Source organism: Beta vulgaris, chromosome 4 (assembly GCF_026745355.1).
Source record: "Beta vulgaris subsp. vulgaris cultivar EL10 chromosome 4, EL10.2, whole genome shotgun sequence".
NCBI classification, from domain to species: domain Eukaryota; kingdom Viridiplantae; phylum Streptophyta; class Magnoliopsida; order Caryophyllales; family Amaranthaceae; genus Beta; species Beta vulgaris.
Window position 1 is genome coordinate 3,590,020 of NC_079205.1, and position 21,070 is coordinate 3,611,089.

The following is a 21,070-nucleotide window of genomic DNA, read 5'->3' on the forward strand; positions in this document are numbered from 1 at the left end:
GGATAAGGGAGCTCGGCCAAGAGACCAGCTCGGATAAGGGAGCTCGGCCAAAGGACCAGCTCAGATAAGGGAGCTCGGCCAAGAGACCAGCTCGGATAAGGGAGCTCGGCCAAGGGAGCTCGGCCTCAAAGCACCCGGGTCGGCCAGCACCTGGTCGGCCAAGGGACCAGCTCGGCCAGCAGACCTCGGCCAGCCTCGAAGCCCCCGGGTCGACCAGCAGACCTCGGCCAGCCTCAAAGCACCCGGGTCGGCCAGCAGGCCTCGACCAGCCTCAAAGCACCCGGGTCGGCCAAGGGACCAGCTCGGCCAGCCTCAAAGCACCCTCAGCTCGACCAAGGTGCTTGGTTAATCCTAGCGCCAGAAGATTTCCTCCGCTGCGATCCGGCATGAAAATTCCGCCAATCAACCGAACCAAAATGGCGATTTTCACTCCGATTGCTTGGCGTGGGGCTAATTGTTTGGGCCCATTTATTGGACCAGCCCACCTATGGCAAAGTTACTAAAATGCCCCTACATCTAGGGAAGCCATCCCTCCACCAGCTGGAGGTGACCAAAATACCCTCATTTATTGGGGCTCCTCTCCTCTACAAATAGGGGTTGTCTCACCAGGCAAAGGTAAGCAACTCTAAGCTGCCAAACCCAGAGCATCTCTCTCTACATCGATCCCTTTCTCTCTCTACCTCAATCATTTACTGACTTGAGTGTCGGAGGGGCGATCCCGGGACCACCCCCGGGGTAGGCTAACCTTACCTTTAGCAGGATTCCGATGTACGGATAACGGAGCTCAGGCGTACCTTCTTGGGGCCCATATCAAGTTTCTCAGCACACATCAACACTTATGATCACCCTCAATTTCTTAGCAGAAACAACATCCCAAACAACTCATTACAACCTATTACTAATTCAGGCCTCAACCTAGGTATTGTATGATCCCCTCAAAAAAAAAAACTTAGGTATTGTATGAACTCTAACACCCATATAATAGTTCCCTCATGTTATTGTAACTCACTAATCTATAAGTAAAGTGTCTCTTGAATTTACAAGAATTTATTATTTCAAATTATAGAGTACTTCATATCCAAAATTTCAAACTAGACTACATTTAAATATATGGGTTGCCATGCACATAAATAAATCATGCACGTAACGCTAAATGATGTATTTGTATCCATCGTTACGTTACTGATAATGATAGCTTGCAAAAAGTCACGATAGGATTATTATTCAAAATAATTAGCAATTTCGCCCCTTCAATTAACAAAATGGACTAGTTTCATAGAATATTTCAGTAAACTTTGAAGCATAATATTCAACATAAAATCAATAAATTTGTACCAAAGACTAAACGTACCCATGCATCACGCATATATATTTGAGAATCATATGGGAGCCCAACCTCATGGTCGGGAGTCCGACTCTCATTAACCTCATATTTGGGGTGTTTGTGTGAAGTTATGCTTCTGGGTATAAATTTCCAGTTTTCAGTCTCTGAAAGTTTCCTTAAAGACTAGAATCCCCTTCTTACCCTCTAGCTCATAAGGGTTGAACTTGCTTAGGCCAATAAATTGCCGAATTAAAAAGAAAAAATCACGCATACATATTCCTAAGACCTACCTCGCTCATAACCACATACCACAAGTATGAACTGATGGATGATTACGAACATGCTGTCGTGGCTCTTCATGTAAACACAATATTAATTAAAAAAAATCATTAAATAAAAAAAAAGGCAGCTAAAGTGGGGCCATATTATAAATTGACTACCACCTCTAAAATTAAATTTCCACGTGAAAAATTTGACTAGTTTAATGCATACAAACAACAACATAATTACATGGTCAAGTTGTGTATGCTATAAAATCTTAAGAATGTCATTCACATGAAAAAAGATATCACAAAATTAGGCTCAAAACAAAGAGAAAGAAAAAGAAAGAGCCAATAAGAAAAATGGCTTCATTCTTCAATCTGTTTAGGTGTTTTTCTGAACCAGCATCAAGCTCCAAAAAGTATGTATGTAATGGTGATGTTTGTACATTGAGTGATAGAAGATATTTGGCTAAGAAGGATGATAAGTTGAGTCTTCTTTTTTCACTTGGTTGTCTTTCAACTAGAAAAGCTTGAGATTGTAGATGTTTTTTTTTTCTTTCTTTTCACTCTTAGGTCGGATATGTAGGTCGTCTGGGAGAAGATTATATATTAGTGGAATGGAAATGAATTTATGTGTAATTTTATATTGATCGAGTAAATATATTTAGTAATGTAATTCGTATTGTACACTTATATTTAATAGAGAAAATATTCAGGTGCTTTTATAACTCACATTTTTTGACTAGTTTGGAGAAGTTAACAAAAAATTTGATTGTTTAAGTAATTGGAGTTTTTATAGTTACATCTTAATTAATATGGATTCTCTTTGTAGTTTTGTTATGTGCTATATAATTCAACAAAGTATAACTTAATATGATGAATCTACCACAAAGATGTATATGTATATTAATATATGATGGATCTTATGGCTAATGGCATAATTTATGAACATTATACTTTTCATAGATTTTATTTATTGATTACCACTAAAATGTAACATAAGAGGATATATCAAGAGTAAAAAGACAGGATTAAACCAAGTGGTCTTGGCATAGTGGTTGCTCACTTTGTCCCTTAACCAATTGGTCGAGGTTCGCTCTTCCACCTTTGGTAATGGAAAGAGATTCTTGACCAGCCCTTTACCCTTAAGTGGAGCACCCGAGGCGAGGGGATTAATCACCGCTATCGGTGGTGGATACCTTGGTTGTTCACCCAAAAAAAAAAAGGACAGGATTTTTTGGAGGATTTTTTGGTTGGGTTGCTGAACTGTGAAGGTGGTAAATTTAACTACTACAATAGACAAATTACTCCAATTTAAGGACAACAACTCACATCTATATGTTTTCCTAATAATGTGGAGAAATGTCAAGCTTATTATGTATACTCTCTTTCTTCAAAGGCAATGAACAACCACAAAGAAAACTAGTCCATGCTTAAATTAAGGGAGACAGAAAAAAAATACATAAAGAGAAAAAAATCTTTGTGCTCAGGTTGATGGTCATAATTCAAACAGGGTAATTAATCTCCCAACAGAAGGGAAATTATTACCCTAATCTAAAAACCATCAAACAAAAAAAATTTCACCTGAACATACAATCTGAATCATGCCTGCATTCCTGAATATATTTGGTTTTATGTCCAAACAAGAAAGTAATGCATCAGATAAGGAAGTTGTGTGTGATGGTGAAGTTTGCAAGCACTTGGAGAGAAAAAGCTCGACGAAATCGAGCAGTCATCCGGAGAGAAGATCTTCTGCAAAGAAGATACAGACACACTTTGAAGAGGATCAAAGGGACCATTTGAAGGCGTATTCGACAGGAAGTCCTGTAATGGAAAGAGGCGCATGTTCCTCGCCCCCGATCATTTGCCGGATTTTGTCTTTGTTTAGGTTGAAGAAGTTAAATTCCCGGTGTTCGTTACAAACACCACATTGATATATATTGCATGGTATTGAAGCATTTAATTTTGATGAAAGGAAGAGGGAAAGATATGAGAAGACTGCAGAACCTATAGCATGATAACATACCATGTGATGTAGTATACCATGAAGGTTTCATTGTATCCTTTTTGAATAGTGTTTTTTCTCGCATAATCAAATATTAATGTCTCTCTAACCCTCAAGGTAATTGATAGCAAGATTTACACAAATTCTTATATTTGACAGTCTGAATGTTAATTACCAGATAAATCAAGACATGAAAACTTTTAATGTGTCTTATTAGTTTCTTGTTAGAGGGTCTGACAAAACATTTTTACTTGAGCAAATTGAATTTTTACATACTTTGTTTACTTGAGTAATTTGTGTAATTTTAATCTTTATCGAATGATTCGTGATTGTTTAAAGGGATAGAGAATAGCGCGAAGCAACAGACGACGTGTTGTGTTCGCTTAGAGGGATGGTGATTAGAGGAGGGATAACGATAGATATAAAACATCTCCTTACCTAGGAGGGGTAGTATGAGGGGGAGGGATTAGAAAAGGAAGAAATGTGCAATTTTACACTAACGGCCAACGGGTAGGAAGAAGGGAAGAGAGAAGAGAGTTACACTCGTAATTCCTATCCCTCATATAAAACGTCGTGTGAGAATCACGTGGGAGCCCAATGGTTGGAGCTCCCACCTCCCAACCTTATGGTCGGGAGTTCGACTCTCATTAACCCCCAAATTTCTCTAGAAGTTTCCTTATGGGTTAGGATCCCCTTGTTACCCCCTAACTCATAAGGGCTGAGCCTACTTGACCAGTTAATTACCGAATCAAAAAAATAAATATCAAATGATGCGTTAAGTACTTTAAAATGTGGACAGGATCATGCAAGTTTTCTTTTTTGAATTTCCTCTTTTAGTTATCTTTTGTACAAAAAAAAATATTATGAACGTCTCTCTTACCATCAAAGCCATTGAAAAAAAGCAATGTTGTTCCCTTGGTCCCTAATATATACACCACATTTGAGGTACATGGTCAAATTATATCAACATTGTGCATTAATTTTTATCATTATACCTTAAAATACTTAGAAAGTCATACTATTACCCTAAAAGTCATATTAAACTGCACCATCTTTGACAACATAAAGTCAATTAATAATTCGAGAGTATTTAAGTTATTTCCGTTCAACTAAATGCTGTTTATTTCTTCAGGTCTAATTTCCTCCCCTTTGAATTTCAATAGGTAATTTTCGATTTTTCGCCGAGTTTTTGTTCTTGTTCTTGTTCTTGTTCTTGTTCAAAACTTATAGTTTCTTAATTGTAAATCTAAGACGACTGTTTCATATTGATGTATTGTAGAACATCAAAAAAATAAAAACACCTCCTTAGAAAGGTAACAGATCTCCCCTACAACTACAAGCCTACAATTTTAAGAAATTGAAAGTTCATGGTTGCGTACTTCTTTAATGTCACCTTGATCTTGAATCTAAGAGTTGCTTTAACAGCTCCTTGAATCTTTTCTCTGAGCTTCCATTATGAGGGACAATTTGTAGCTGAGAGCAGAGTACAAGAACGTCAAAAGGGCACAATTGCGATAGAATTTCACGATCCCGATCATAGTCCTGTTTAGGTGCCATAAAAACAGCTAAATCAGATCAGAAGAGTGCGGATGGCTATATTTCCATTTCTAATGCAACACAAAAGAGAAAAAGCTTAGTTACAGGATGCAATGACGTGCCAAGACTCCCAATAAAATGTACAATCGGTAAAAAAAATTCTCGTTCTCACTGTTTCCGACACAACTGATAAACTGAAAGGATACTTGTGGAGATATTCACGTTTCACAAATTATTACAATACGCAATCTGATTATAATATAAAATTAAACAAACGCAAGCCTACATTTTTTTCAAAAGCTCATTCCACCCCATTTTGACCCAACACTATCCCTAAACATATCACACCAACCTAGTTGTCGCTCCTCTTCTCCTTCCTTTGTTTAACTTTGAATTTTGAACTACAACAAAATTTAAAATAAAAAATCCGAACGTTTTACTGAATAGATTAAACTAATCACTAAAAGGATTCAAGAATGTGATTATTAAATGGATTTAACAGATTGCTAATATATTAAACCAGTCACTTTACTCAGAAAAGTGAACTGTTCTCTTCTGAATATTGGCCTTGGGCCATTGCCTAATTCTAAATTAAAAGTAGGCGCTCTCTTACAAGACCATCCGTTCACGTTGAAAGTTTTATCAAATTGTTGGTATGTGTATCCAACTCACAAGGAAACGATGAAAAGTGGTATGTCTTGGAGTTATGTTTTGGTTAAGCACTCTCTCTGGTCAGAATTAAATGTACCATTACAGGCCAAAAGTTCAGGAATGACAGGGCAAATTTACCTAATTAAAGTTGATTTGTTTTTCTAGAAGACTGAATTCAAGGGTTATTTTCTTTGATCATAAGATAAAGCTAAGATTAGAAACCTCAGTAAATATTGTAAAATAACACATATTTTGACTGAAGAAGAGGAGCCCAAACAACACTTGTTTCTGACTAGAGGGAGTTTTAGTAAGACCGACCAAAATTCATTACAAGAACTACATAATAAAACAGTCCAGAGTGAGAAGTGGTGTTTCTCATGTTGCTCAAAATCTACAGCACATTCCACAGATCACAGATATACCCACCTTTTCTGTTGTGACAACAATAGGTCGGGAACCAAAACTGTGACAGAGCTCTTCAAGTTTCCTCCTCATCAAGCAAATATCCTGTTTTAGTTGAAGGCTACAGATATAATTTAACTCGATGCTCAAGAGAGGGTACTACAATATAATGCAACAAATTCCAGAGTATTGAGATGAAAGAAAATGTACCGTGGGCTGCAGCATGTAATGATCACTGTAATGAAGCTGATCAACATGTAATGGCCCTAGCTACAGCAGTAAAGAAACAAAAAAATATACAGTACTAATCAGAAGACAGGAAAAGCATGTGGTCGAATAGAAATGCAAGTCATTCACAAGCAGTGTTAATCCGACACCTTCATTTACTTCAAAAACGAGGTATCGTGTCATGTCGTGTCCGACATGACGCTTTACTTGGATACTTCATTTTAAACTAAAAACTTGACTTTTTTCTACAAAATCGTCGAGTCGGACACTTAAACACCCTTATCGGAATAGACACTCAATCCGTGTCTGAGTAACATAGTCAACAAGAATGTCAGAGATAAAAATATCACAAGGCTCGTTCACAATGTAATGAACACCTGAAATTTCAGCAAAAGATAAGATACCTTCTCAACACACTTCACAAAACCATTTGGAGAGCCGATTGCAGAGAGACATAGTACGACCCTGCTATGGACTGCTGATAAAGGTAACTTAGTGTCGACATTGTGAACAGTAAAGAAGTGTGAGGAAACCATTCTACTGAAGAAAACAGGAAGAGATTCTTTAATGTCTTGAATCCTTCGTTTGAGATTCATAAGAATTGGCTCAGGAACCTGCCATATTAAAGCATAATTGTTCAATCTAATGATCAAATTAACTGGTAAGAGCAAAAACATGCTGACAACTGGTATTCCGGATACACTTTGATAGTGGAACTGTGGAAGTACTCAAGCAGCTAAGTATACAATTGTAAGGTTAATTCGACATACCAAATCTGCATGGTGGATCACAACAATATCTGCTCTTGCAAGGGCAGATAATGGTTCCCTCAAAGGTCCAAAGGGAATTAGTTGATTGTTTCCCCATGGCGTCAACCCATTTACCATCACAACGTCCAAGTCACGTTCCAAGCGCACATGCTGTCTGCCATGTAGATACTCTCTTTAGTTACAAATTAGTGCTCATCACCCGTCACGCCCATCCCCATCCCTCTTAAAAAAAAAAAAAAAAAGAAGAGAAAAGCAGCACAATTTTAACAACAATTACCTGCATTCCATCATCAAGAATTGCAGCACCAATTTTGTCTGAAGTAGCATCAGTATCAACTTTGTTTACGGAAAGGAGTTTCTCAAAGAATGCATTGGTGCAAGAATTTATATAGCCATATCTATCAAGAAACCAAGAAGCAGTTGCGGCCCTGTTTGCACCAACGCCAACCTTCACAGATGTTCCCATAAGATGCCTTTCAAGCATTTTCACTTCGTCCCCCCCAGCATAACCCTGGTACATAAAATCCTGCTAGTTTTATTAGACTGCCTAAGTGTCTGGTAAAGTTGAAATAGATTCTCCTTCAATTTTTTGTCTACCATGCATGCATTAGTGACTGGAGCAGCCGACTTATGCAGCAAATAGTTAACTCAGATCAAGATTCAAATCAGTAAGCTGATAAAAGACTTGATTTCCGTAGAAAAAAAGAAATAATTTAAAATTCAACAAAGCATAACCTATTATGTCGAGCCTGGGCGGTCTCTTCAAAGATGTTTTACAGCCTCTTTGTATTTTACTGGACATAATATTTGACATAATGAAAGCAAAATTGACAAACTTCGGTCTTTGGGAGAAGTGTCCCCTAATTTGGAATGGATGAAGTACTCACTACACCCATAATGCTAACATTTTTCTGGTCAATTACTACCATGAAGGCATAAATCGTTCTATAGGATGGCGCTTTGTGCCTATTGATCAAACTTCAAACTAGAGATGCAACATTTGCTAGTCTAAAGAGACAGCTAGGTTATGCAACAAGTAATCAAGTATCATCTGCCAAATCTCAAGCCATCACAACAATGCCAACGGTATACGAGGCATCCATATTCGAGTTAAACTTAAAACTTAATCAAATGAATGAAGATGTCATTACATTCAATAAAAGCCTACCCATTACACAAAACCTCCTACATCCTCATTACTCAAATCTGTTATCATCAAAATTCAATTTCATATTGGTAACCACTCAGACGAATTCGGATAAAAACAGTTGCACCCAATATTAATACAGTAAATGACATAAAGTTCTCTCCTTTCACTATTGTCCATCAATTCATAAGCTCCAAGAAATCAAATTTAGAGAACCATTATACTAATACATATGATTTTTCACTAATCTCACTACAGAAATGTAAATTCATCTCAATTGAAAAATGAAATTCTGAGAAAAATAATAGAAAGAAAGAGTACCCTTGAAAGAATGAGAGGAGAAATCCCAGAATTATTAAACCAGCATGAGAGAAATTCAACCATGGGAGTCTTTCCATTTCCACCCCAAGTCAAATTCCCAACACTGATAACTGGCACTGGCAATCTACAAACATAGTTTACAACAAAATTAAGCAAAAAACACAATCATTTGGAGAAAATAAATGAGGATTAGAAATTTACAAAAAGAAAAGTGAAGTCATTATATTTATAAAAGACATAAAAGTTACCTGTGCTTGCGAAAAATACCCAGAAAGTAAAGATAATGGCGGGTAGTAAGAGAGAGATTATAGATAGAAGAAGCAAAGGAGAGAAATGGGACAAGGGAACGATGAAGTAGGGAGAGTTTGGAGAAATCATGGGAATAAGCTATCTCGCTCACTACTCTCTTCAATTTTTCCATCTGCACTACTAGAAAATACTTTCCACTTGAGCTCCGCTAGGCTCTAAGTTAACTAGCCAAAAGACCAACCCTTTTTTTTTCTCTCTCCCCTCTCTCCTTTCTACTTTCAAAAACCCTAGCCTCCATTGTTGATTTTTAAAGAGGCTTCCATCGGTTTTTACCGTTGGAAAGCCCCCCACCTTTGCTTTTTTTATTTGTTTTTAGGTTTCCAATAACGATTTCTCCCTCGAAAGACAGGGTTTTCGATCTCCTTAGTAAGAAAAGGTTTTTCGATCTCCTTCGAAAGACAAGGTTTTTCGACCTCCTTCGAAAGACAGGGTTTTTCTCCTCTTTTAGAGGGGGAATATCTACAGGTTACAATCCGGGATACTAGATCTAATGGATTGCCGTGAAATTATTTTGTTGGTGAAGAATTATGCGGGATCACAAAGGTTATCAATTTTTCGAATACGGTCAGATAAATCCGACGGAAATCATCCTCACGACTACAAGGGATCGTTAGATTGTCTCTCCAACAAGGTTGTATTGTCCAGCGATATAAGCGGGAGATGTTCCACATTGCAAGATTTGTTTGACGATCGTAGTTTTTATGAAGGAAATTTTTGTTTGATTCAACTTATGTATTTGTTTGATTCGATTGCTTATGTAGATGTCGTATGACTTTTTATTAATGAATTAATTTTACTATTCAAAAAAAAAAAAAAAGGCTCTAAGTTAACTCTTGTTGATGCGCTATTTGCCAACCTATAATAATTTAGAAGGGATCAACATGGGCAGGGCCGACAGGTTTTGGGCATGATTTTTCGGCTTACGGTTTAGATTGGCATGATTTTTCTTAAATTCGAAAAATCGGGCTAAGTTTTGGCATGGCTCGAAACGATTCGAAAAGTACGCTTGGTCTGATTTAAAAATAGTGTGTTTTGGCGTGAGAATTTTGGCATAAAACGGGACACTTTTTTTATCAAAGTTCAACCCAATCCAAGATCACCTTTAGGATGTATGTAAAGTAGCTATAGTCGCAATTTACTTCTTTTTCGCTCTCTTATGTTTTCCTTGTTTACAAGGTGATAGGTCAACCGATCCAAGTACAAAAATTTTGATAATGTAAAATAAGATTTTTTTGGTTACCATCAGTTTTTTTTTTCTTTATTTTTCACTATTTTCTCAAGATATCTTTTGTTATATTTGTTTTTTTTTTTTAGTTTAGACATTTTTTAAATTGTAATAGTATTATTTTCCGACTAATGTTTTGTACTTTTATTATTCAATAAGCATGATTATTTGATTACCAAATTTGTACATTTTGTGCAAATGGGTATTTCAAATGAGTATGAAATTTTTGTAGATGATTACATTTATTTGTGAATGTTATGATCTTTTAAGTGAGTATGTATAAGGAATATGTATTATTCACAACTTCACATGTTATATTTGTTTTTTTTCAGTTTAGACATTATATTTGAGATTTCAAGCACGAATCTTTATCTTGTCTAACAGCCCAATGATCAAAACTCAAAAGAAGTGATTTTGAACTTGACTCTGGTTCTCCAAACTTACATGGACATTTTTCTTTCTTCTAGGATATGTCAAAATAGATTGAATAAAGCACCACCGGGCAACTGAAAAAAATAGAGCACAAAGAATCGCAAGTAGATGCTCCGCCGCGGCAACACACCATCTTCCCAGGCCCAACTGAAAACAACTTCTTGAAACCCTTCACGGAGCAAGACAAATAGCACTGAAAATAAATAAGCTCCTAAATCTTCTCAAGAGAACCGCAATTACTTGAGGCCACAATAATCTAAGACCAATTACTAATCTAGCAAACTAAAAACACAAGAACCAACTAAAGCAGGAAAAGAAAAATAAAACCCAAAAAAATAAGGACTACCAAAAAGCTATAATTGGCCAGAATCGCCACTACAATTATTGTTATATCAAAACATCTAGAGAGTTGTAAATGATCTAATATGTTTGTGATACCAAGGATGTCTTGGCATAGTGGTTAAGATTGAGGTATTGAAAACGATAGGTCACAGTTTCAAATCTTCCTCCCCTATTTTATACTTTGTACTGCCATTTGTGATCAACTCATAAATAATTTTGCTCAATACTTGGAAAAAGCTTGTTTGTTGCATAAAATATAAATCTGACCATAACTTTTCATACTTAGTTCACACCTTTTTCTAAAGCTCAAAATCATAGTAAATAATTTGATCACATGTAATTTTTCAAATGAGATACTTCATGTGAACTTTTTACCAAAAATCATTTGATCAACTCAAACTAACTAAGATGTTATTTCCTTCTCTAGAACTTTTACCAAAATTCATTCTCAACTAGAAACGTAATGTTAGATAAATAAACCGGATGGCAACAAACTATACAAACTTTTCAACAATATGCAATAATTGATATACAAACGCAACATGATTTTTAATTAGAACCCTTCAAAAATATCCATCATTCTTTCCTGCATTACATAAAAACAAAGTAAAATTCAACCTTAAGTAAACCTGCATTAGATGCAATACAGTGATAACCTAGACCAAAATGCACCTATCAATGAGAAACTTGTGCGTTTGCCGATTTCTTATCTACAGCGTTCCGTTTAGGGAAAGAGAGGTGGAGTTCCAAGTCACTCATGAAGGCATTACATAACCTCAATGACTTTACCTGGTTCGAACTAGTTCAAGTGGCAATGTTTCCATTGCAAGCTGCAGATTAAATACAATGAGGAAACAGGAAAAACTATAATATTTAAACAGATATAGAGGTTTAAAGTTAATTTGCATGGAGATAAAACATACCCAAAGTCTTGGTGTTCTAGGATCAGATTTAGGTTGCAGTTTGCTAAGCTCTGACTGAAAGCTGATGACAACGGAGACCTTGAACTCGATTGAGAATGAACTGCAAGTGTTGTCAAATGCACCAATTATTCTCAGATTCATGGTAACTAAATGTACAATCAAACTACATGCTACATAAGAACTCTGAAGTCTCAAGTGCTAACATCGTCAGACTAGATTGTCAATTTACACCTTAGAAAACAACGATGGCCAAAAACAGCAGTCAAACTAATTCACCACTGCAAAGAACTTCAGAGCACGTAAGAGCATAACAGTGTAATAGGCTGCTGCTGTGACCATGTCGAACAGCTTTAACAGCAAATATGTAGTTCCGAGAGCAAACATGACAAGGTCATATATACTATCCATATGGACCTGCTAATGCAGAAACTATGGAAGTTGAGTCAAGGCAAGAAATGAAACTACCCTACAAGATGTTGAAGCTAGAATTCCAAAATGCACTAGTCCTAGACTACAGCTTTTTCAGACTATACTAAAAGCTTCTTTTTGCTGTAAAAATAGTATATCTTCAGGTAACACCAAGCTCTCAATCTTCATGTACCCAATTTAGACATCACTAGATTTAATTCTAACCTCATGTACAAACTGAAACATTTCACCTCACCTACAGACCATGTTGAACAGTACAGATATATTGGTAAGTTGGTAACAGATGAGCCTGAAGGTTATCCACAGGCATTTTAATCGAACTATTATGACAATAAATAATACTCCATTTGTTCCTATTCGATTACCCTTCTTGACGTACTTAAAAGTTATTCTTTTATTATTCTTGTTTGAAATATTTCCTTTTACGGCCATTAATTTTCCCCAATTAACCCAAATGGCCACCTGAGGGATCACACTAACCACATACCTTATCGGAAGAACAAAAAGGAACAAAGGGACTACCAACTAACTAAAGCTACACTTAAGGATTATAGACAAGATAATACACCTAAAACTATAGAAGTTACCGACCTATCTTTACATGTCAACAGACACACTTTCAAAGTTAAAGAATTCTCAACCATAGATTTCATACTGACAGGCATTATCTCAATCAATTGAGATAATGTGAAGCATATCTGTTTACCTGTTAAGTACTTCAGTATGTGATCACCACACGGACTATACAAAATGATATATGCATCTAACAGAGAGACAGCATGATACAAGTGATATTCAAGCAAAATTCCACAACACTAAACAAAGATATATAAGATCGTACCCAGCTAAGACTGTTGCACAAGTTAGAAGTCGTGGAAGTAAGACATATATGGGTAGAGTCAGGCCTCGACAGACATCTCCATCTGCTATCTACTAAAAGGAGACAAAGAAGTTAATTCAATTTGAGAGAACAACTTATGTACAAGGTGAGTACAAAACATCAACCTGAGTAGTTTGAACCAAAGATGTTTCTGACACAATCCTATCTCCAACAAGAATAGATTCCACACGTAACAAGTGGATATCAATGGACTGGATTGGCAATGCCGATGCTTCTACAGTCAGCTCCCCTCTGAGGGCACATGACAATGAACATTGAGTTGGAATCCTGCCACTTACACGGAAACCACCTGTGAAACATGAATAACATGGCCATCAGAAAAATGTATGCGTAAATATAAACATGATGATATGAAGCAAAGCACCTGCTTCAAAAGTCAGAGCACAAAAATACAAAAGCAACAATAATTCAACATTACATTACCCTGCATGCTTTCGATGGAGGTTCCACTCTCAGCGGACTGAGGAGGGGAAGATGTAATTAGCCTTACCCATGCAATAGCAAGGAAATTGTTTTTCGAAAGCAACAAAGATATCGACATCATATTAGAACTGCACAAGTCTCTCGAAGAAAAGTTTCAAGTAGACCTCAGTAACAGTGCTTAATCCTAAAGATTCACCTATGTTGTTCGTTACAAAATTTCATAGCATGAAAGGCAAAAGCAAAGTAAAAATAAAGATTCTTTCTAGAAATCAATTGCGACACTCTACTATCAATTTTAAACAAGAGACTATTGGGAATGAGGAGCATACCTGATTTTAGTTCAGAAAGCAATGGGTGCTTCTGCGTATCCTGCGTGATATAGAAGAGCACGAGCTCAGGCGAAACAGGCAGCTCATGAAGTTCCGCTGAATGAGGAACATGGTCAAGTTTATTGTGTAGCTAATAAGTACTTTTTGTTTCTCCAATTTGAGCTCAAGTATCCACACCAAAAACTAAGGTACAATACCTTTTTCACTTTCAATGATAAACTCTAATGTGGCTGACAATGACTTGTGCAGGTAACCACGTACTACATCTACAGTTAGCAGATACTGAAAGAGTATACAAACTAAATTAGAAGGCTCATTGTCACATCAGAAGAACTAATGATAAATCTACAAATAAATGGCACAGGTGATAAGATCAGCAATGACATGCCTGGATGCTTATATCTGCCCCATGGAACGTCTCGTAAAATTTTTCTGATTTGCTCTCCCCTGGTTGTTTTAAAGTCAAAGAAAAAGGTATCTGTCATTTTTAGGATAATTATCAGTTCAGCTAAGTGCTTTAACATATTATTAGGAATGCAATGTAATTATGGATTTGCTATCTCAAATCTAAACAACACATAAGACCATAAACAATACAGAAGGCAAAAGCTTTGAACAGAAAAACTGATCCAAGAGCTGCAAAAGCTCCCAATTTTTTTGAAGTAGTGAGCTCTTGTTCATTTTCAGAAACAAAAAGAAAAATGTTAAGCAAATTTATTCATGGAATTAAACAAGGTGCATTATTGCAGTTTGTTTACAAGTCTATACAGCTAAGCCCGACAGGCCGTCACCCTAACCAGACAGGTTTGTTTCCCAACATAATTATGATGTGAAGGCATAAAACAACTAGCAGATGACTTCTACAAAAAAACAATATCTATATAAGAGCAAGAGATATGGAGAAGAAAGGGTTACAAGTTTTAGATCATCAAACAAAAAAGGAGACATTTTCTCAAATCCAAAGATGCAAAGTCAACCCATTTTTCTAGCAGCTTTGAGACATTCCTTTCAAAATAGCAATGGGGCTCATCTCCCTCCCTCCTTTCCCTAATAAGCTTTTACATACTCTTTGAACACGTCAATGAGACAATGAATCCTAGACATCAAAAAGAACTAGAATAGAGACATACAGCATATCTAGAGGAGAAAAAGGCATATTTTTTCCTGAAACGAACATGAATGTATAAATAATATAGAACTAGACACCGATATTACCCAATACTGCGTTCATGAAGTTGTCCTTTTGCTGACAGGACAAGTTAAACATAATTAGTGAGTTATGCAGAGTTCATTTCTCAGCTCTCCAAGTTTTAGGTTAGTAGCTAAGTTTAGCCAAGAAAAGTAAATTACATAAGAATCAACTCAATTGCTTCAAGTTTTAACATTTCATATCAAAAAAAATTGGCGAACATTTTTAGTAGTTCTGTAGGGCCAAATCTCAGTAATAATTCAAGCTCAAAGCCAAGCCAATAAAGATCCGTCATTAACAGAATAATGGTAAATCTTGCAAGAATGAACCATATAGTTGGAAATTTTCCTATTCTTCTGACACAAACACACATGATTCACCTTCAGCATTTTCGAGATAGTCAGGTGTAATAATCCACATACCAAATTAACCATATCACTTGCAATTGATATCATATGTAATAACTAATGACTGAAGATCAAGATTACTATGGTAATGACTCAAATATGACTCATTCGCAATGCTGGTCACTGTTTAATGATTCAGTAAACCATAAATAATAGTATACCTCAGTAATGCCTGAGCTTATCTTCCCAGAAGGTCTAATTTCAACACTTTTCTTCCTGTTTCCAAAAGCAAAAGCATCATTTCAATTCAAATACATGCTGCACAAACTAATTCCTTAAGTATTCAAAAGCATTTAGTCAATTAAAATAAATTGACAAGTACCCAGATGAATAAAAGAATAATCTCAAGTGAATTATTTAAAAAAATGAGAAAAATTCAATAATATCACCCAAATATAGTGATATACTATATGATCAATGTATAACCTATGAAAATTGAACAAAATTAAAGCCAAAGATCAACAATTTATAACATTTTATATAAAAAAAAAAACTTACCCAATAGTAATGGGCTTTAGTACACCAACAACAGATTCAATAACTCCAGCTGACCCTCCTCGAACCTTTAATTAGTGAAATCAAATTAACCCAATAAAACCCAGAAAAAGAATTAGTAAATGAGTGTAAAATTGAGTAGTAATGAAATAAAGAAAGAATAAAGAGGATAAAAAAAGGGTGAAAAACCTGAAGGTTGACTGATCCATTAACAGTGAGACGAATACCATAATGGGATATAGAAGATGTGAGCTTTGTGATGATTTTGCCTTCGAGTAGTTCCTGAAAATTTCATGGCATTATTATAAATTATAAAGTGAGAGAGATATGAGAGAGAAATTGGAAGGATTTAGAAGAAGAAAATAACATCAGGGCGAAACATGCGATTTGATCGGGAGAGTTTGATCTCTACTGACATCTTCACTGCAGTTGAGAATTGCTGATTAGAGCTCCTGCAATTCCACACTTCACGAAGACACTAACCAAACCTTGTTTATTTCGTTTTTTTTAAGGTATAGTAGGAGAAATTCCTGATTCCTACCCTTTTTATGGTAATTTTGTTTTATGTTTTTTTTATCAATATGAGTCACGAATACAGTACAAAAGAGAGTGAGTAGAACCCGTCAAAAAAAAAAAAGAGAGAGAGAGAGTGAGTGGAATTCAAATATATGACCTATTTGTTCAGCACCTCAATCTTCACCACTAGGTCAAGACATTCTTGGTATTTTTTTATTGTTGTTAAGATGGAAGATAAATTTCATTAATTAAAGTTATATCGCATGTAAAATTAATATTGAAGAAAAATAAAATATTATATAATTTGATCAAATAGAAAGTCTCTTGCGACTTGTAAGGGTGAAATGGAGGATCTCTCTTGCAAGAGCCAAGAGTCGTTTCTAGGAGGTTGTTGAGCCGCTATGGGTTTTGATGATGACAAACTAAAGTAATAATTAACAAGGTTTATAAGTTTTATGTGTGCAAGGTTCATTGATTAATAATGGTGCTTTATAAAGATAATAAGTGAAGTTCCTGAGTTGGAACTCCAAGAGAAGAACGAAGTTCCTAAGCGATGATTCATGATTACAGTTCTGCTTGTTCAACAGTTCCTCAAGGAATTGTCTGTTGTTCCTGAGCTGGACGCATTCTTGTTTCACAGTTCCTCAAGAAGTTGTCTGTTGTTCCTTGCCAGATGCATTTGTATTTAACAGATCCTCAAGGAACTGTTTGTTGTTCCTTTCCAGATGCATTTGTGTTTCACAGTTCCTCAAGGAACTACTTGTTGTTCCTTGACAGATGCATTCGTGTTTTACAGTTCCTTTAAGGAACTATCTGTTGTTCCTAGATGGGACATATGGATCTTCAGAGTTGAAGATTTAAAGGGATGACATGAAGTCTAAGTTCAAGAGTATGTCTTATGACTTATGTAAGTAACTTATGTTGCTTAATACTAAGGAACTACATGGAATTTAATTAATGCAACAGTGGTTTTAATTTTACGTGGGAAAATAATTCCACTTGGGAAAATAATTCTACGTGGGTTACTGCTTCACACTTAATGGAGGAATAAGTGGAACTGGCATGAGAAGACTTCATTATATAAAGAGAAGTCTTCCTCATTGCAATCTACCAACTGAAAAGATATTTGTCTACGTTTATATCTCAAGAGTTTTCACAAAAGTCAGTTGCATTCAATAAAAGTTCCAAAGTTCCTTAAGTACTTGAGTTCAACATAATTACTAGTGTTTTCACAAAATTTGAGTTGTATTTTGGAGAACAAGGGTTGAGTGACTCTTGTAACGACTTAGAGTTAAGTCAGTGAGTAGAGGCTTCGGAGTAGAAGCAAGAGAGAGGAGAGCTCCAATAATCATAGGGGAATACTGTGGGAACTTGAGTTAGAGAGGAACTCGAGTTGTAGAATGTTATTGTAATAGAGTCACTGCAATAATAAAGTTTTTGAGGTTTTCTCTTCTTGATTAGTGTTAAGAAGTTTCCTCAATTTTATATTTCTCTGCCTCTCATATCACGGTTCCTTTATAGTTTTATAATTCCGCAAGAAACTTTGCCAAAAGTTACAAAGTACAATTCACCCCCCCCCCCTCCTCTTGTACGTGTTCCATTGAAGTATTAGAGGTTATAGGACATCCAAAATTAAAGGGATATATTACTAAAACCATTAGGTCATATGTTATGACCATATTTTATATGACGCCGACTGCAACAGTCGGTAAATAATAAAAGATTAGTATATGATTAAATAACTTAAATCGTGAAATTTAAATGTGGTCGTACGTAGGTAATACGTATGATAAGTTGTGTGTAAAAATAATTTATGCTTGTGTGTAATTAGTGCTTAGAAGGAATTATATAAAGATAATAATATTATCAAGTTATGTGTAAACACTTAGGATCGATATATTATTTTAAGAAGTTGAGTTGTGGAAATTGAGGGCTATTGGAAGATAGAAATTATGTTCAACTATTAAGCAAATTAACGGTTACGCTTAATAGAATGGACTTTAGAATTTCATTTAGGGTATGAGGTTAGGTATATCAAGTAAATTTTATGTTGAGGATGTTAGAGTATAATAAGAGCAATTGTGGGTCTTAGAACACTAACATATGGTATATTATAAGATTTGGAGTCATATTAAGACAAATGAGAAGAGCTGGAAAATTCAGAAATACACCAAGTGGAATGGAACCACATTAATCAAACCAAATGGGTCTAACAAGTCTGAAGTAATACACCCATACCTTCCTCACATATACCCTCACATCCTACATAAGTTTCATCACCAAACACAAACAAATTTCCTCTGCCCAAAACCTTTCTCTCTCCCTCTTCCCACTCGCCAGTTCTGGCGGTAAGAACCAGAGGTGGTTCTCAGCTTCGTTTCTTGGATTTTTGCCTCTTAACCTATGCATGCAAAGCCTGATTATCATTCACTACATATAGGAGCATATTGGGAAGCAAAAAGATCACCATTTCGTGGCCAAGAAGTTCAAGAAAAAGAACCATCTTCTTCAACCAGAAAAACAGTAGGTATGTTGATTTATTTGGGTAAATTGAAGTACTTTCCTTAAGACAATCATTATGAATTTTTGTGTGGATATAAATAGGTGTTTAAGGATTCCAAAGAAGTAAAAATCTCGTCCAAAGGAGAAGGAGAAGTCGGATTATTGCTGTTAGAAGTGAAGGTACACATAAAACAGCTCCATTTGGAAACCTAGTTTATACAAAATTTGGTAAAATCATTGAGAACGATTTTAAGGATGATTTTCTTGGTTTTAGGTGATTAATATCTACTGTATATTAGTCTTAGATAAGGATTAATCATTGCATGTTAATAAATCAAGTGGAAAATTATGTTCTTTCACTACACTAGAACTAGTTATGTGATTTTGATGTTTTTCATGAAATTTTGTGTGGGATTGAAATTTGAAGTATTTTGGGATGATGTTGGTTGATGAAACAGTAGGTTAAGTGATGATTAAGAGGTTGCATGTGTAGGTATTCATGACTAAAAAAAGTACATCTTATTTGATAGTTGATTTTTACAATAAAAAGGTGACTAAACTACCTTAATTTTCAATGTTTTTATAAGATTATGTTTAGTAAATGATAAGTTGAAGTTTTGAGGAAGTATACCCAAGGTTCTTATCACTAAGCTACTGTATTTTGGTATTGAAACTTGTTTAAAGGTTTTCTCTTATTCAATGACACACTAAAGTACGAGTATTACACCTTAAAAACCGCAGTTTTAGAAACAAATGTATGTTAGTTTCGTTTGAGAATTTGGATAAATAATTTCCTTTACAATTGATGAAATTTTCAGTAGGTTTAAGGTTGAAGAACTCCTATTATTAATTTTAATGTTCAAATTGGAATTCAAGCTAAGTACATCTTTGTTTCCGGAAGCTAAAAACATCCTTTTATTTAAGATAACTCAAGTTCTTTACTAGATGGATTGTACGACCAAGTTTTGATTTTGCTAAGTCTTGTTGCACCTCAAATTATCATTTAGCTATTGTCATAATCACCTTCATTCATTCCTATTGAAGTAACAAATAGTTTTCTTTCAATCACATGACATTGGTGACTTGTTTCGAAATTGTGATAAATGGTTTTGGACTTTTTTTTTTTGCGTATAGAAGAGGAATGTGTGTATATGTGTGAGGACATGTCCTATAAAAGCTTGCAAGCGAGTAAAAAGTAGGAGTTTAACTCCGAATTGTGTGGAGGTTTGCATTTAGGTGCACCTCAATGTGTGAACTCTTCTTCTTACGCATAACTAGAAAACCGTTTTGACTTTGTGTGTGTATTGAGAAATTTGTGATTATCTTTTAAACATTGAATTGTGTAAATTCATGATGAGATGGTGTTTCCGAAACATGTATTTTGCAAAGTAAATTGGATTGTGAATACCTTTTATTCTCAGCCACCATAATTAGCTTTAGATTGATATGTGTACCAGCGTAAGCTGATTTTTGTTCTATGAACCTATCCTGGTGGGGGCAGATTTTTGTGCAGGAAATAGCAAGCTAAGGTAGTCCGAGGGGAGAGCGAATATGAAGTCATGTCCCAACTATCATAGCAGATGCAAGCTTGAACATGATCACCTTTTGCGATTTACTTCTGTTTATGAATACTGTTTAAACTTACGATTACAATCTTATTTTGGTTTGTAATAACTAAACTAATTTTCATGTGAGATGAATGTTTAATTTAAGTGTAGCTCGTAGAGTCAATCCAGCCATATTAATGGGTTGACTCCAGCAGGTGACAACCTCCGTAACGTTTGATTATGCTTTTGCTTCCACGATTGCTAGAAAGTATAGTTTTTAATTAATATTTAACATAAGCTAGGACGGGGGTTGTTACACCGACGGCCAACGCCGACAAGCGACATACTTCCTCCGTTCCAAATTAAATGCAATAAATTAACTTTTTCACTATTCACACTTTTCACTTTGACTAAGATTTGTGATTTATGCATAATGAAAAATATAGTCAAGTGG

At 35.5% G+C, this 21,070-nt stretch overlaps 2 protein-coding genes and 1 long non-coding RNA gene across 7 annotated transcripts; 1 reads left to right on the forward strand and 2 right to left on the reverse strand.

Moving 5' to 3' along the window:
- Window positions 1-2,047: 2,047 nt before the first annotated feature.
- Window positions 2,048-9,161, reverse strand: LOC104883391 (probable tetraacyldisaccharide 4'-kinase, mitochondrial). 4 transcript variants are annotated; one of them, XM_010667912.4, is made up of 8 exons: window positions 8,896-9,159; window positions 8,648-8,771; window positions 7,457-7,705; window positions 7,180-7,329; window positions 6,814-7,023; window positions 6,392-6,451; window positions 6,206-6,286; window positions 2,048-5,134 (listed from the first exon to the last, which is right to left on the reverse strand). In XM_010667912.4, exons 1-8 carry the CDS (start codon window positions 9,066-9,068, stop codon window positions 4,982-4,984), a joined length of 1,200 nt encoding a protein of 399 aa, XP_010666214.1. In that variant the 5' UTR covers window positions 9,069-9,159; the 3' UTR covers window positions 2,048-4,981. The 4 variants fall into 4 exon arrangements, 3 of the variants coding, with proteins under 3 accessions (XP_010666214.1, XP_010666215.1, XP_048498562.1); XM_010667913.4 differs by having other exon boundaries at window positions 7,457-7,690; window positions 8,896-9,156; XR_788560.4 differs by having other exon boundaries at window positions 4,996-5,134; window positions 6,206-6,302; window positions 8,896-9,160.
- Window positions 9,162-11,479: 2,318 nt separating this feature from the next.
- On the reverse strand, window positions 11,480-16,578 carry LOC104883392 (uncharacterized). 2 transcript variants are annotated; one of them, XM_010667915.3, is made up of 11 exons: window positions 16,419-16,577; window positions 16,241-16,333; window positions 16,055-16,119; window positions 15,718-15,772; window positions 14,349-14,438; window positions 14,158-14,242; window positions 13,961-14,056; window positions 13,313-13,497; window positions 13,149-13,237; window positions 11,879-11,978; window positions 11,480-11,785 (listed from the first exon to the last, which is right to left on the reverse strand). In XM_010667915.3, exons 1-11 carry the CDS (start codon window positions 16,467-16,469, stop codon window positions 11,741-11,743), a joined length of 954 nt encoding a protein of 317 aa, XP_010666217.1. In that variant the 5' UTR covers window positions 16,470-16,577; the 3' UTR covers window positions 11,480-11,740. The 2 variants fall into 2 exon arrangements, with proteins under 2 accessions (XP_010666217.1, XP_048498563.1); XM_048642606.2 differs by lacking the exon at window positions 14,349-14,438 and having other exon boundaries at window positions 16,419-16,578.
- A 2,173-nt stretch (window positions 16,579-18,751) lies between these two features.
- Window positions 18,752-20,727, forward strand: LOC125496305 (uncharacterized). The gene is made up of 3 exons (XR_007272983.2): window positions 18,752-19,094; window positions 19,172-19,249; window positions 20,571-20,727. It is a non-coding gene; the product is annotated as an uncharacterized LOC125496305 (long non-coding RNA).
- Window positions 20,728-21,070: the final 343 nt, after the last annotated feature.

Bases quoted from the DNA above. Each gene is read 5' to 3' on its own strand.
- LOC104883391 (XM_010667912.4), bottom strand. From the start codon at position 9,068: ATGGAAAAATTGAAGAGAGTAGTGAGCGAGATAGCTTATTCCCATGAT. The intron at 6,452-6,813 runs GTATCTTATCTT...TTACTGCTGTAG, and splicing joins TTGTGAAGTGTGTTGAGAAG to CTAGGGCCATTACATGTTGA. The intron at 6,287-6,391 runs GTACATTTTCTT...CAACTAAAACAG, and splicing joins ATTACATGCTGCAGCCCACG to GATATTTGCTTGATGAGGAG.
- LOC104883392 (XM_010667915.3), bottom strand. From the start codon at position 16,469: ATGTCAGTAGAGATCAAACTCTCCCGATCAAATCGCATGTTTCGCCCT. The intron at 16,334-16,418 runs GTTATTTTCTTC...TGAAATTTTCAG, and splicing joins ATCGCATGTTTCGCCCTGAT to GAACTACTCGAAGGCAAAAT. The intron at 14,439-15,717 runs GTATACTATTAT...TAAAAATGACAG, and splicing joins TAAGCTCAGGCATTACTGAG to ATACCTTTTTCTTTGACTTT.